Source organism: Symphodus melops (genome assembly GCF_947650265.1).
Source record: "Symphodus melops genome assembly, chromosome: 17".
Lineage (NCBI taxonomy): Eukaryota > Metazoa > Chordata > Actinopteri > Labriformes > Labridae > Symphodus > Symphodus melops.
Window position 1 is genome coordinate 22346194 of NC_136707.1, and position 16312 is coordinate 22362505.

Here is a 16312-nt window from a genome sequence, read left to right on the forward strand (position 1 = left end):
ATAGAAATTCTGCAAATTCAGAATATGGGTGAGGAGGGCGGTAAACTACAACAACTAGAACTGGCTGAAAGGTTCTAGAGACTGGATGTGAAAGACTGGGAGCAAGACTTTTAAAAGAGGTATAACTCAGCTTTAATTAAGGGTTAATTTCAAGACTAGAATTAAAAATTGCCCTCACCATATCCTGCTTTGTCAGGGGAGGGACTCATAACCAATTAAAACAAATCAACTAGTTTGGCTTTTTGAAGCAGGCTGCAGTGGCACATTTTCATTTGTTTGTACTATAAATTGTCTACAATTACAATGCAGATGGGGGGTGAATTTGACCAATAAAGTTTTTTTTAATTGAATTGAACTGAGGAACAATATTTTTCCTATAGATTTTTGAACAAATCAGTTAAAAAAAAAAAGAAAAAAGGATTACTGCCCTCGTGTGGCTAACGTAAGAAATCCAACAGATAAAAGTTAGTCTGGCATAAATAACAGAACGATCAAAGTAAAGCGTTTTGCACTTACATTATCTAAGTGTTGCACTTCTCCGATCTTACCACAGGAGGGCAGTGATGCCAATCTCACGCACTTGTGAGATTTGACAGATTTTACTGTCAATGACACAGACACAGTACTCATTGTGAATGTCATAAACCTTATCCTCTTATTGAAACTTCTGAAGAAAGTTAACAATTGTTTTATTTCTACAGCACTGCTGGAGAAGAAGGCTGTTTGGTTTGTTATGTTTATGTGACGATTACTCGTTAGCTTAATGTCTGCACCTCTGTTATATTCTTTTATCCTCAGTATGCCAACACGACACAGTTTGAATATCTGGATCAAAGTCTTTGTTGGTCTCTGGTCTGTTCTTGCAGTTTTGACTTGGATCCAAGTGGCTCTGCCCACAACCTCTACCTCTGTTTTTAAGTGGTCAGGAGAACCTTGTAGGGACCCATGTGAACCTCCTCTGCTCCCAGGTTTCTTCCTCAAGTCCTTGATGAGACCCCCAATCATCAGGTTGGATGTCTTGTGGATTCTGCTGTGGATGAACATTTTGACTAGAAAATATGTTTCGGAGAGTGACAGAGAGAGAGAGAGAGAGAGAGAGAGAGAGTGCTGTTGTTCCTTAATATTTCCTCATCACAATAGGAGGTCCCAGCTCATCCTTTTATTGTTGATCTTTACGAGTGATTTTAAAAGGACTGAGACCATGTTTTTGTCTTTTCATACGACGGAGGTCAGACGAAATCAACAGAACACAATAACAAACATTTCATCTGTTTGCTTTTATTCTGTCAGAAGACAGCCTGCACATTCCTTTACATTTAAACTTGTAATCAGTGAGAAAGACCACATTACCTTCACTTGTAGATGTCAGACAAACATTTCTTGATTCTCAGCAAATCATATTTCCTTTTCAGTTCACAACAAACACTTGGCTATGATTCAAATATAATGTCTTACACATGCATTACATCTACACAGACCTAAAAGAAGAGTTACCCTAAAGGTGGAGAGATTTAAATGATATATACACAAAATGACTTAGCTGAATGAATTGTCACTGCAGTGCTTGTGTGGAATAAACTAATTCAGAATGAATTCTGCCACAATGAGAGTGCCTTGTTTTGTTTTGAACACACATTTTAAATATGTCAGCTGTGACTGAGCGACCTTTATGTAATGTCAGATTAATGAAATCCTACTACAAAGTAGATATTCTGTCACACGTTAGTAAAGCTTCATCATGCATCGTTTGCCTCAGCAGAGAGCAGCTCTACAGGTCGTTGAGGTAATCTTCTCCAGAGTTTACCATCTGTCTCAGTGCGGTCAGTATCGGCCTGCTGATGTCGTCACACGTCTCCGATTCTGAGTGGTAGTTCTTCACCAGAAAGATGGAGTTGATGGGAATTCCCAGTGTGGCGCTGAATTCTTCCACCTGTGTCAGAGTCAAATAATTTCAGATAATCAGTGAATGTAAAGCTCAGACCAAAGATGGAAATGTGATGATAAAAGAACTGAAACTCAACAATAACTAATCTAAACAGACTCACCTGTCCCTTCAGGTATTTGCTCTTGTATAAGTTCTTAATATCTTTGTTGACCTCAGGACAGGCTTCATCAACTTTGGTGAGGATGGTCAGTTGGGGAATTTCTGTAGAAATGAAACATTTTCAGTATTTTAATCGTTTGTTTTTCTTGTAATGTCTGATGTGTAAATCTAAGTGTGTGATATCTGTTCTTACCCAGATCCCTGGCAGCAAGTCTGACTTCTTTTAACTTCTGCACGACTTTGTCATCTAACATAGAGACTTTGTCGACAGGAACGACATAGACCAGCACGTGGACTTTGTCATCCAGAGAGGGATCAGAGTTGTAGCTCGGGTCGTTCTTTGTCAGGGGGCCGTTAGTACGAAACTGAAAAACAACAAAAAAAACATTCTGATAGTATCTTTCAATGCACAGAGCCGTGAATGTTTCAGTGAACAAAAAAAATATGTGATTTAAAAAATAGAAACTTCAGGTGAAATCTTATTACCTTTCCTTTTATGTAATATTTTATGTATGAGCTGGTCCTCATTGATTTTTCTTTTTTTTATATTCTGGTTTTAAACTATGTTACTGAGATAAAAGTTTCTGTCCCTTTCTCGCTCAGAGAGTGTTCCGACATCTCTGCTAATTTTTGAAGATATGTTAGGAGCTGTGTGAGAGGATTTTCAGAATTTTGGTGGATATGGGGTGGATCCCAAGTCCCTTATTTGCAGTCTTTGGTCCTCGGCCGAACCGGAAGTAGTTCCAAAGCCGCCATGTTGAGGATCGTCCCAAAGCTCTTATAGCGAACGGAGGAGAGAGGATCGAGGAGAGAGGAGGCTGATCCGAGGAGCGATGACCGAGGAGACATGAGAGCTGACTTCACGGAAGTCTTTTCCCTGACAGACACGCCCCCTTCTCGTATATCACTCAGTGATTGGACGCTGCACAGGATCAGACTTCAGTGAAACTTCTCAACATGAGCAGAGTTTAATACCGGAGAAAAGACAGACATTAAATAGAGGCGAAACGGAGCGTGGGACATTTAAACAGATGATGAACATCAGTGAGTTTGTAAAGAGTCGCTCTGTGATGAGCTGGGATTAAAAAGAGTCTGACGAAGAGGAGTCCGTTTTATATTCTCACTTATTTATCTTCTGAACGTTTCATCATTTAGATTCTAATCAATCATTTTCAGTATCCTGACACATAAATATCCGTTTATAAAATACAGAGTTGGTTGTCTAAATACAGGCTAGGTTCAGTCCAAACTGATTACTAATAATCAATAATTATAGACAATTCAAAATGAAATCTTTTAGTCAGTAGAAACTGTCCTTTTGGTTATGAGTAGACTGCAGGTTGTTCTTCAGGTGTTTTTTTTTTTATCAGGTAAAGACACTAAACACTGTAACTGTGTGTGTTTGATTAGAAATAATACAGTGTGTGTTTGTGTTTGATTAGAAATAATACAGTGTGTGTTTGATGAGAAATAATACAGTGTGTGTTTGATGAGAAAAAATACAGTGTGTGTGTTTGATGAGAAATAATACAGTGTGTGTGTTTGATGAGAAATAATACAGTGTGTGTGTTTGATGAGAAATAATACAGTGTGTGTGTTTGATGAGAAATAATACAGTGTGTGTGTTTGATGAGAAATAATACAGTGTGTGTGTTTGATGAGAAATAATACAGTGTGTGTGTTTGATGAGAAATAATACAGTGTGTGTGTTTGATGAGAAATAATACAGTGTGTGTTTGATGAGAAATAATACAGTGCGTGTGTTTGATGAGAAATAATACAGTGCGTGTGTTTGATGAGAAATAATACAGTGTGTGTGTGTGTGGACATAAACAGCTATCCCAGGGCTTTTCCAGTCTGCCTCCGGTGGAAACTCCAGTAACTGCAGGTTTTTGTAGTTCTGAATTGGCTTCATCTTTCAACAGCAGAGGGAGCTGCTTGCATTGATTTAAAACGTGTTGAAATGAACTCCACAGGGCTCTTTAACAAGAAAGGAGAAAGTTTTAGGAGTGTACCTTGTAACCATCTCTCACATTTCCTTGCAGAGCCAGTTTGATATCTTCCACCTGGACTCCGTTGGTGTTGTTTCCCTCAAGGCCCATGATGTCGTTGAAAACAAAAGAACAGAAGCTCTGAGGATCTTTTCTTATTTTGTACGTTTTATACTGTGAAGAAGAAGAAGACAGGATTTATATCATTCAGATAAATCTATGATCTCTAAACCAACAACATAATTACTTCATTTTAATCAGTGAGAGAATCTATGTTGATCAAATGTTTTTATTTTATTTTGACTCTTCTTAATGAAACTTTAACATCAATTTCTTCATGAATTGAGTTGAAAATGCAAAATCTGTAATCTTGTCAGAAACTGCCCTCTTCAAACAGCTAACTTAAATCTTTTTGTCATTAATACACTTTGTACATGTCATTATTATAGGATCAGTTGAATTCATCACCATACCTTCTAAAACACCTCTCTGTCTGTGATATTGCTGCCTCAGCCTTTTTCTAAATAACATGCTTCACATTAATTATGTTTGTTTTAAACTGGGTGGAGTTTACAGAGAAGGTGAATAATCTCAGTCTGGAGTCACCACAGTCATCACTTATTCTTACCTCTAGAGTGTAGCTGCTCCCGGTGGCCGCATCCACCCCAGCTCTATTTTTAATTTCACCTCTCAAAGCACTGTCAACAGAGTTGATGAAACTGGACTTGCCGGCACCGACCGGTCCATGAAGCAGAATCCTGAGATGTTTGACTTCTTTGTTTCGAGGTTGGTAAGAATTCAGAAATTTGATATTTTTCACAGTGTTCCTGTTGATAGAAGAACATGAGATTCATTCATAATTCAGTGTTTTGAATACTGAATGTTCAACAGGAACATTGTTATTGATGCTCTGCTGTGTGGCAGAACCACACCCAGGGTCACCACCCTGACTTCCTGTTTACTTACGTCGACGGAGTCCTCCATGGCTGACTTGAAAGAGCTGAAAGACAAATTCACATGTTAACATACAGAAAGAAAACTTCAGACTATTTAAGCAATTTAAAAAGAATTATGTTTGACTGAATGGTAATATTTGAATAAAAATCAATTTTGAAATATGTGGAAAATCTTACGAGAAGGTGGAGCTGGAGGTGCAGGTGAAGGTGTACCTGTTTTGCGAAAACATTGTCCCATATCTGTAAAATATAAGAGTTGTGTGTTAAGGTTCATGACTTTACCTCAATAAAGGAAGAATATTCAGATCATAAACTCTGTAAATAACAACAATGATGAATACAGCTCTGCAGATGAATGATGAAGTCATGATGTTCTGATTTGTGTTAGAGCCATAAATCTGATTATTACTGTTACCTGTTACTGGTGTGTAAAATATTCAGAGTTTATGAGTGACAGAAAGTTCCTGGATAAATAAAGTGGACTAGAAGGTTCTTTATTCCTCTGGACTGCAGCAGAGTAAAAACATGAAGCTGAATATTTCAGATAAAGTACGTCAGAACTTTTATCTGATGTTTAATCAGACGTACACGACCTCAGTATGTGGTGTTAAACATGTTTATGGAAACAAACAGTACATCATAATTCATCTTTAAATTCAACCATCAGTTAAAAAACAGTTCATGTGAGAGTTTTTTGTCAAAGTAACTTTTAAATAAATGACAATTCGATGTTCACATCATTCAAGAAAAATAAACAAACTAAGAGGACAAAAGGAAAGATCAGAAGGAGTCCTTCATAAAAAGAGATTTATCATTGAAAACATCTTAAAAATGTAAAACAAACCAAAGTCATTAAAATAAATAATAAAATCATAGAATAATCACAGTCTTACTTTCTGTCGTGTTGCTCTGGCTGCACTGACTGAAAATGCGTCGGCTGGTCAGACTTTACTTTTGTTCTTTGGCATCTGTTTCTGGTCAGCCCTCTGACATCAGAGTAATCACCTTTCTGATATATGCTGTGTTTTTTAATGTGTCGATACACAAGATGTAATACAAAGGAAACAAAATAATCTTGACAGACTGCCTTTATCAGTTTTTCTAAACAGCAGTGATGTCTTGATATCTAAATAAAATATTCAGTATATTTATATTTACTCATTCTGCCTTTCTCTCCGTGTTTACCTGTTCATGTCACCTGGCTCTTACATCCAGCTGAGCCCACCTGCCCTTCACTGCCCCCTTCTTCCTCTATACTTATATTCTTCTGTGAACTTTCATTTCATATTTGCTGCATGTTTTTAAAACAAGTGCAAGGTGTGTTTGTACTCGTCAATGTGCAAAATCCACAAAGTGCTTGAAACTTAATCAAAAAAGTATCCTGTCATCGTATAATAAAGTAAATACAACATTTCTTACTGACAGAGCTGGAATAATCCATTATATTATCTGATGATTGAGAAAATAAGCTTACGGTTTAAATAAACATGTTTATCCCGTGTGTGTGTGTGTGTGTGTGTGTGTGTGTGTGTGTGTGCATCAAAACAGTATCCAAAGGTCAGATAACTGGTTCATGTCTGTTACGGCTCAAACTTTGTGTCTCTGTTGTACCTCAGTCTTTACATTATGCGTGCAGCTGACATGATTGACAGGTTTGTCACGAGGTTAAAACCCGCCTCAGCTCTCAGCCTGTGGTTAGTTTGACTGTCTGTTTGTTTGTTTCTTCACCTGAAAGTGTGGTTGATCTATTTTACTTACTTCATATTTATTAGTATGGTGACAAGTGTGGAGCAGGTAAATCATTGGCACACACTTCAGCCTTTATAGCCTAAAGAACTTTGCCCAGACGATGCCCATCCCTGTCATTATGCAGTAAATATTCAGAACTGTTTTATGGTGGAAAGGTTTTTAGAACTTTAGATCTTGTTGTTCTCTGACAACAGCACACCCTGAATTGAAAAACTCTAACAACCTCCATTAAGTTTTGCTTTTGCACAACTAATTCATGTTCATATTCACTATTAATGAATACAATATCTGAAAATGTGATAACACCTGGGTTTGTGCGATGTGTCATATATATTGTGACTCCACCATAGTTTTTACAACGTGTTAGAGATAAAGGAATATAGTCAGACAGAAACTGAAAGTTGTAAATGATGCTTTTATACAGGTGTTGTATACTTTAAACCTTGAAGTAAAACTGTTCACTGGTAGACTTTTTATTATTATTTTATTTATCAATTTAAAGGCACAGAGAAGCACCAAACGGTCGAACACAAGAGCAGCGACCCGCATACACATTCATACACCCCTGACGCAGCAGGGGGAGCAATTCCAGGTTAAGTGTCTTGCCTAAGGACACAGGAGCTGGAGATCAAACCCTTGACCTTCCAGTTGTGAGAAAATAGCCATAGTGGCCCGCTTACACGTATTCATACGAGGGTCAGCTCACCCTAACATGAAGTGTGACAGAGATGAAGATCAGATGGAGACAGAAAGGACGGGTTCTCAAATATGAGGCTTAGTAACCTCACCTATGTTGGTCTGCTAAGCCTCCGGCAGCCTTACCACACAGTCTGCACTGACTGTGTCTATGAGTTCAGAGGTTTTACTTGTAGTTGGATCACATTGATACTGGTTTCAAACAAGCTTGGGGTCTGGATTGGCTGTCAAATCCAGCAGCTTTTGAGTCGGCGTCCAAACAAATCCTTTTCCACTTTTCACTTGACCTCACTCTTATTACGTCATTTTTAAGATACAGCACCATTCTGCACGTACCTCAGGAGTTGTGCATTCAAAACCCTCAGACAACACAGACTAGACACAACCTAAACCCATTCTTGGTTAACCCCACAAAAACCAGTCCAAAGTAAGTAAGTAGGTGTGATAGCTTAATATCTTGAAGTGTATTATACTTGTGACACAGTGTGATATGAACAATTATATGAATTGTAAGTGTGCTGCTAAAATGTGAACTTCTGGTAAAGCAATGAGTGTTCTTAAGGAAGAGCTTGGCTTAACATCAAAGAGAATGAAGTGGTTTATCATGTGTAGGATAACATTTGGGTCTAAACAGGAGTAAACAGGTGTTGATCCTTAGGAAGAGATAAAGAAGTCAACCCTGCATGGAATTGTAAATCTTAAGGCCATAAGCCCAGAATAACCACAAGGAGGGAAACATTTGTTGACGTAAGTTCAAATAAGGACTTGGATGGTGTAGCTGCTGATGGAAGCAACATGTATTTGGTTCATAATGTTCATGGTTGGTGAAGATAAATAAATACAATGCATAAATAGAAGTTCATATTGTACACAAAATGTTATTTAAAAGGTATGTTTTTGGGTTATGTAAATTCATGTACCTTTTATTTTGATTACAACCCCATGTATATTGAGTGGGGAACATATTTTTTGTTCCGGTTGATTGTGTTGTTGGGGGGACAGATTAATATGTGACACATAAAGAAAGCAGCATGAGACGACAAGTGTTTGATGTGGAAGGCGTTAATGGAGTCTTGGATTGAAAGAAACTTTTATTAGTTCTGACAGCATTATTTGGCACTATTTTGGCATCGTTGGTAACGTGAAGAAGACGTGGCTAAATAAATGTCTGTGAGCAAAAACAAACGACTTGAGCCTTGATCAAGACCTCAGAGGGAGGAACAGATGGTTTTCTGTTACTTTGACCAATGCTGACCATTGGTGACTCTGCCAGGTACCATGGCTAACTTGGATTGATGCTGTTTCTTGACTTTGTAAATAAATTTCTTATATTACAAGCAAGTCAGTGTCAGCGGATATTTCTTCATCAACTGCACATCATCATCATCGTCATGAAGCTTTTTCTGTAGTATTTATGTTTACTCTTTCTGCCTTTCTCTCCATGTTTACCTTCATGTCACCTGGCTCTTACATCCAGCTGTTGACTAACTTTATCAGTCCGTACAGTAGGAGTAAGTTGCAATGTAAAACTTGTTTTCTTCCTTCTCCCTGTGATGTTTATCTACATATATATTCTATTCTATATCTATTAGAGCCTTGTCTCTCTCTGACAACATATGCCATCTCCTCCCAGTAACTACCTAGTTATCCTGGCCTTACTCTGGTGGTGAGGTTTCTTACCAACACGCGTCGATTGTAGTTTCTTTCTCCTCTCTTTGCAGACTTTTTCATGTTTCTCATTGCAATGGGGAAGGCTTCCTGCATGATTTCTCCCTACTTCTCAACATATCGGGCATGGGACTTGTTTACAATCAAGGCTAGGATCAGAATTTTCAACTGTTTCTTCTGTATCCAAATTATAGGAGGAATCTGCGCCGGGTAATGGTAGTAGTTTACTAATGTTGTCTTTAATTTTTAGAATTTTATCATCAAAAAAGTTCAAGAAATCGTTGCTGCTGAGGGTCAGAGCAATACATGGCTCAAAGGAGAGGACTCTCTGTCAGCCTGGCTACAGTGCTGAAGAGGTATCTGGCTTTGTTGTTGTTTTCTGTTGCGTTTTTTTTTGGCGGACCCCAAAATGCAGAGACATAAAAACCCAAAAATAGTTTTAACAAAAAGATATTTAATGTTCCAAGGGGAAAAAACAAAAGATAGCAGGCAGTGAGGACAGGGAGCTGGCTGGCTGGAAGGTCCGGAAAACAGGGGACTCCGACGATTTGAACTCAAGCAGGAGGCACACAGCGAGAACTAGAGATAAGAAAAAACACAGTCAGTCCATATAATCACCAAAACCAAAATCACAAAAATCCACGAGAGGCTACAAAAACAATTTGATGAGAGCAAACGTGACCACTACCGAGCAATACGGAATTATCTGGCAGAGTAGGGCAAACCAGGCTTTTATGGAGGAGTTGATGAGATTGACAACAGGTGTGCCTCTGCAACAGGTGTGCCTCTGCTGTATGGAGGAGCCAGCCACACCCCCTGCCACTCACCTACCTACAGAAAGACAAAAACTAGAAGACTTAGACTTAGACTAAACTTTATTGATCCTTTGGGATGACTCCCTCAGGAAATTTAGGTTCCAGCAGCATATACAATAATAGTACAAAATAAAGACCAAAAATGTAACACAAAATACAAAAAATGTATTGTAAGTAACAATATACAGAATAATATAGCATCAATAATAGAACACTCTTCCATTGGAGGAATATACCAGAAATATGCATGGAGGAAGCAAAATATACAAAAAAAGGCAATGATTATTGTTGCAATTATTGCACTTGGTTGAGATTATTATTGCACATACAAGTGAAAGTGTCCATGTGTTATTGCACAGTGAGGGTAGAAGGAAAGAAAGAAAGAAAGACGCTCCAACTCCTACCCCTCTGTCCCGTGTGCTCTGGTCCTCCCCCCCCCCCCCCAAGTGAGGAGTTGTAGAGCGTGATGGCATGATGGACAAAAGAGTTTTTGAGTCTGTTGGTTCTGCACTTAGGAAGGAGCAGTCTCTCACTGAAACGGCTCCTCTGGTTGCTGATGACAGTGTGCAGAGGGTGGCTGGCATTGTCCATAATATCCAGCAGTTTGTCCAGTGTCCTCTTCTCTGCCACCGTCACCAGAGAGTCCAGCTTCATGCCGACCACAGAGCCGGCCCGCCTGATCAGTTTGTCCAGTCTGGATGTGTGCTGTTTGGATATGCTGCCCCCCCCCCCCCAGCATACCACGGTGTAAAAAAGCATGCTGGAAACCACGCAAGAAGAGGGAGGGGGAGAAAAGACAACACAAAACTACAGAAAAACAAAATGAAACCTCACAGTACCCCCCCTCAGGGGACGCCTCGTGGCGGCCTACCGGGCTTGTCAAGAAAACGAGTGTAAAAGTCATTAACAAGAGACAGGTCCAAAATCAGAGAGCGAGAAATCCATGAGCGCTCCTCTGGCCCATAACCCTCCCAATCCACTAAAAACTGGAAGCCCCGGCCTCGCCTAAGCACATCCAACAGTTGCCGGACTGAAAAGGCAAGGCGATTGTCAATAATCCGGGGGGGGGAGGGGTTTCGGACGGAGGACAGAGAGTGCTGGAGTTGACAGGTTTCAGGAGTGAAACGTGGAAAGAAGGAACCTTCAACGAGGGGGGAAGTCTTAAGCGGATCACACAAGGATTAATAACCTGCTCAATCTCATACGGGCCAATGTACCTGGGTGCCAATTTCCGGGACTCCACTTGGAGAGGGAGGTCCCGAGCGGATAGACATACCTTTTGACCGGGTTGGTAATCCGGGGCAGGAGTGCGGTGACGATCTGCCAGTCTCTGGTTCCGTAAAGCAGTATGGGTGAGTGCAGCTCTGGCTTCGCGCCAGATCCGTCGTGCCCGTCGTAGATGCCCCTGAACAGAGGGCACTGCCACTTCCGCCTCCTGAGCTGGAAACCATTAGCTGCCATAAACGGGGACATACCTGTGGCTGATGACACCAGGGAATTGTGGGCATATTCGATCCAGGGGAGATGAGTGGACCAGGAAGCGGGAAACTGAGCAGTGACACAACGAAGTGCCGATTCTAAGTCCTGGTTAGTCTGCTCCATCTGGCCGTTGGTCTAGGGGTGGTACCCAGAGGACAGGCTGACCGACGCTCCCAGCGCCTGACAAAAAGCCTTCCATACCTGCGCTGCAAATTGTTGGCCTCTGTCCAAAACAATGTCCTGGGGAATGCCATGAATTCTAAAAACATGCAGGGTGAGCAGAGAGGCCGTCTCCAGGGAAGAAGGCAACTTGGGCAGAGGAACAAAGTGCCGTCCTTTCTATCAACCGAGGGAGATTACAGCGACCCTGCTCGTCGTTGTGTATATCCCCCCCACTAACAACAACGCGGATAGAGTCGATGCACTTTGGGAACTTTACAACGCCATCAGTGAGCAACAGACCGCCCACCCAGACGGAATTTTCATCATCGCGGTAAGACAGTTTTACCCCACTTCCACCAACACGTGAACTTCCCCACAAGAGAAGGTAACACCTTAGTCATGATTTACACATCTGTTAAAGGTGCTTACAAGGCGTCACCCCTCCCCCAGATTGGCCACTCTGATCACATCAGTGTAATGCTAATGCCAGCTTACAGACCCAGGGTTAAAGTCACCAAGCCAGTTCTGAAGCAGGTATGTGTGTGGCCAGAGGGGGCTTCTGCTGCACTTCAGGACTGCTTTAAAACCACAGACTGGGAGATGTTTAAGCAGGCAGCCACCTACAACAACCACACAGACATTGAGGAGTACTCTGACACTGTTACCTCCTACATCGGCAAATGCATTGATGATGTCACCACCACCAGAACCATCACCACCCGGGCTAACCAGAAGCCATGGCTGACAGGAGAGGTCTGAGGGCCAGGAACATCGCCTTCAGAGCTGGGGATGCAGTCGGCCTGAGAACAGCGAGGGCCAACCTATCCCGTGGCATCAGGAAAGCTAAACACAGCTACTCATTTAAAGTAACCAGACACTTCAAGGACAGCAGAGACACGCAGAGTCTGTGGCGTGGTATCCAGACCATCACGGACTACAAACCCAAGCCACAGACCTGTGACAACAACACCTCTCTGCTGAACGACCTAAACAGCTTCTTTGCCAGGTTTGAAGCAAACAATAGCATGCCCGCATAGAAGACCACCCCTCCTCCCCACGACCAGACCCTGCGCCTGACTGCAGCCAGCGTGAAGAGAACCTTCTCCAACATCAACACCTACAAGGCTGCAGGTCCAGACAACATCCCTGGCCGTGTGCTGAAGGACTGTGCAGAGGAGCTCAAAGATGTCTTCACAGACATTTTCAACACTTCTCTGAGGCAGACTGTTGTTCCAGCATGCTTCAAAACGACCACCATCATACCCATTCCAAAGAGGCCATCACCATCCACTTTAAATGACTATAGACCCGTTGCACTGACCCCCATCATCATGAAGTGCTTTGAAAGATTAGTCATGGCCCACATAAAATCCTCCCTTCCCTCCACCCTACACCCCTACCAGTTTGCATACCGGGGCAACAGATCAAACGAGGATGCCATCTCCTCTGCTCTTCACCCAGCCCTCACCCACCTGGACTCCAAAAACTCATACGTCAGAATGCTGTTCATAGACTTCAGTTCAGCATTCAACACCATCATCACTCAACAGCTGATCAGCAAACTGGACCAGCTGGGGCTCAGCACTTCCCTGTGCAACTGGCTGCTGGACTTCCTCAGCGAGAGGCCTCAGACTGTGCGGGTTGGCGGCAACGCATCAAAAACCACCATCCTGAGCACTGGGGCCCCCCAAGGCTGTGTGCTCAGCCCCCTGCTTTTCGCGCTGCTGACCCACGACTGCTCTCCATCCTTCAGCAGCAACCACATTGTGAAGTTTGCGGACGACACAACAGTGGTCGGTCTCATCTCCAACAACGATGAGATGCACTACAGGATGGAGGTGGGCCAACTGGCCACGTGGTGCAAAGACAACAACCTCTTCCTGAAATTGTGGCGGGGGGTCCAGACCATCACGGACTACAAGCCCCCTCCGCAGACCTGTGACAGCTCCACCTCTCTGCTAAACAACCTCAACAACTTCTTTGCTCCTTTTGAGGCAGACAACAGCACCCCAGCACAGAAGACGCCACCATATTATGGAATTAATAAGCTGGTCTCTCAACGCAATTGACAAGATCCACTGGACCAGGGGAGTCCACCTGCCTGCACGGAACGAACGCGGCTGGTTACGTAATGGATCCATGGAATACATGGGGAGTCATGTGCCTGGACGTGCTTTCGGTGGAAGATGTTGAGGATGTGTACATATTCGGCTTCATGTTCACCGGGCTTGTGCTGATTGGCCTTGGCATAGCCCTGGTGTACCGGAAAATTGGGAAGACGGCAGCTCTGGCGGGAGCACCGAAGCTGCCGGTCATGATGATCGAGATTGGCAAAGCTGTTGGAGCACAGACTGTGGCAATGGCCGAGTTAGGCCGAAGGATGGATGGAATCTGGGGAAAGCTCACTGCGATGCAAGGCGAGTTGAACCTGTTGAGAGCCGGACTTGAAAAACTTTAGGGGGGACAGTCAAAACGTGTCCCCTGGTCCTAAAGAAGTTTGTTGGATTTAATTTGGTTTCCCACAGACGGTAAATTTTCCTCCACGGATGGACAAGGAGGGAGACACGCTCCTAACGCAACCCACCCTCCCCCCCCAAACGCACCTGTTGTTTCTGCCGGAGGAGCCCAGGCCAAGGATGTCTCCACTGAGTGAGAGTGTGTTTTCGTAATGTTATCAGCGAACTCTGAGAGGCACCGAGATTGTCTCCACAGCACACCCAGTGTTTTTCGCCGGTTATCGCGAGTGAGAACATTCTGACCTGAGCGAGCCCGGAGAAGCCAGGCACACACGCACACACAAACATATGACGTATTTCTCCTGGCATACACCCGTCTTCCACCCTTACATAATGTGCTACTATATTGTTTGTGTCAAGGGCAATGTTTTTCCCTGCATTCAATCTGTGCCTCCCTCTACAGGCACAGCATGGAAGTAGTGTTTTTTATGCCCCCCCTCCCCTGCATCCTACCTGTAACATGCCCTCCCCCTACCCTTTCCAAAGGTCCGAGATGAAGCCAAATCAGCGCGAGAATGTATCGCTGCAGAACCGGTCTCTTGTACCAACCTTGAATTTCCTGGTTGGCTGGCTGGCTGGCTGGCTGGCTACCTACCTTCTCCTGGCGACCAGGTACTGACGCTTTCCCGGGATAGCGTGAAGCGATCCCTCAAGAGGACAAATGCACGGAAAGCGCCAGGTCCTGACAACATCCCAGGTCGTGTCCTGAGAGACTGTGCTGAGGAGCTCACAGATGTCCTCACCGACATCTTCAACACTTCACTGAGCCAAGCTGTTGTCCCCACATGCTTCAAAGCCACCACCATCATCCCGGTCCCGAAGAAGTCGTCTCCATCCTGCTACAATGACTACCGCCCGGTCGCACTAACCCCCATCCTCATGAAGTGCTTCGAGCGGCTAGCCTGATGTCCTTCACCAGGAGCCACTGCTGGAGAAGATTCACCTATTCCACCTGCTCGAGAGGATTCACCAACTCCACCTACTCAAGAGAATCCCCCAACTCCACCTGCCCAAGAGGATTCACCAACTCCACCTGCTCGAGAGAATCCCCAAACTCCACCTACTCGAGAGGATTCACCAACTCCACCTGCTCGAGAGGATTCACCAACTCCACCTGCTCGAGAGAATCCCCCAACTCCACCTGCCCAAGAGGATTCACCAACTCCACCTGCTCGAGAGAATCCCCAAACTCCACCTACTCGAGAGGATTCACCAACTCCACCTGCTCGAGAGGATTCACCAACTCCACCTGCTCGAGAGAATCCCCCAACTCCACCTGCCCAAACTCCACCCAGTTCATCATCTTCACCGGGTATCCCCTCCCCCTCCACCCCCATGTTGGAGTTTACTGAACAAATGAACAAACTTGTCAACACTGGTACCAGACTCACTCCCCTCCGACCTGGGTTCCTAACCCCCCTAATTCCCCAACAACAACCCGGCCCCCCTCCACTACCTCCGCGCAGACGAGCCCCACCTGTACCCCTTCCAAAGCTAGATCTGAACCTACACCAGTCTCCCAATAAGAGCCCAAAAGAGTGTGTGTACTGATGTGTTCTGGGTCCAGGTTTTAAGGCAAATGCTAAGCCTGACATCTCCAGGGAAAAGCCAGGGCTCTTTGTCCCGGAAGTTTTTAACATACCAGTTATCTCAAATAGCTGGTGGCATGGCGCAAAGTACATCAGTAGATTAAAACGTGCGGTCACTCTATCAAACTTGATTCCAGTTGTGCGTCAGCCACAGTGTGAATCTAGCAAAGTTCATAGCATGTTACAATTTGCTCTACTAAATGTTAGATCTCTATCAGCCAAGTCACTTTTAATTAATGATCTCATAATCGAAGAGAATTTGGATTTTATGTTTTTAACTGAAACTTGGTTAAATGAGAACAACAGTGCAGCAGCACTTATTGAAGCAGCTCCCCCAAACTTTAATTCTATCAGTGAAGTTAGAGAGTCGAGGAAAGGAGGTGGAGTAGCTGCTTTGTACAACAAGTACCAATGCAAACAGTTGTCATATGGGAAATTCTGCTCTTTTGAACACATTGCACTCCAGCTGAGCTCACCCTGTTGTGCAATATTAGTCACTATCTACAAGCCACCAAAGTATAATGCAAACTTCTTTTATGATCTCAACAAACTATTGTCTGGTGTGTGTATTGATTATGACTGTGTCGTTATGGTGGGTGATTTCAACATTCATTTAGACAATCCAAGAGATAACAGTGTGAAAGAAC

The 16312-nt window shown here is 43.2% G+C and overlaps 1 protein-coding gene across 1 annotated transcript in view; it reads right to left on the reverse strand.

The window, feature by feature from the left end:
• Positions 1 to 1389: 1389 nt before the first annotated feature.
• Positions 1390 to 16312, reverse strand: part of LOC306838692 (uncharacterized protein) — a 173518-nt gene continuing 158595 nt past the window's right edge. Inside the window, exons 24-27 of the mRNA XM_079367022.1 lie at positions 4060 to 4209; positions 2238 to 2409; positions 2046 to 2146; positions 1390 to 1930 (exon numbers count right to left, since the gene is read on the reverse strand). Of these exons, the coding sequence (XP_079223148.1) occupies positions 1769 to 1930; positions 2046 to 2146; positions 2238 to 2409; positions 4060 to 4209 (585 nt within the window). The 3' untranslated portion in view covers positions 1390 to 1768. The remainder of the gene's footprint in view (positions 1931 to 2045; positions 2147 to 2237; positions 2410 to 4059; positions 4210 to 16312) is intronic.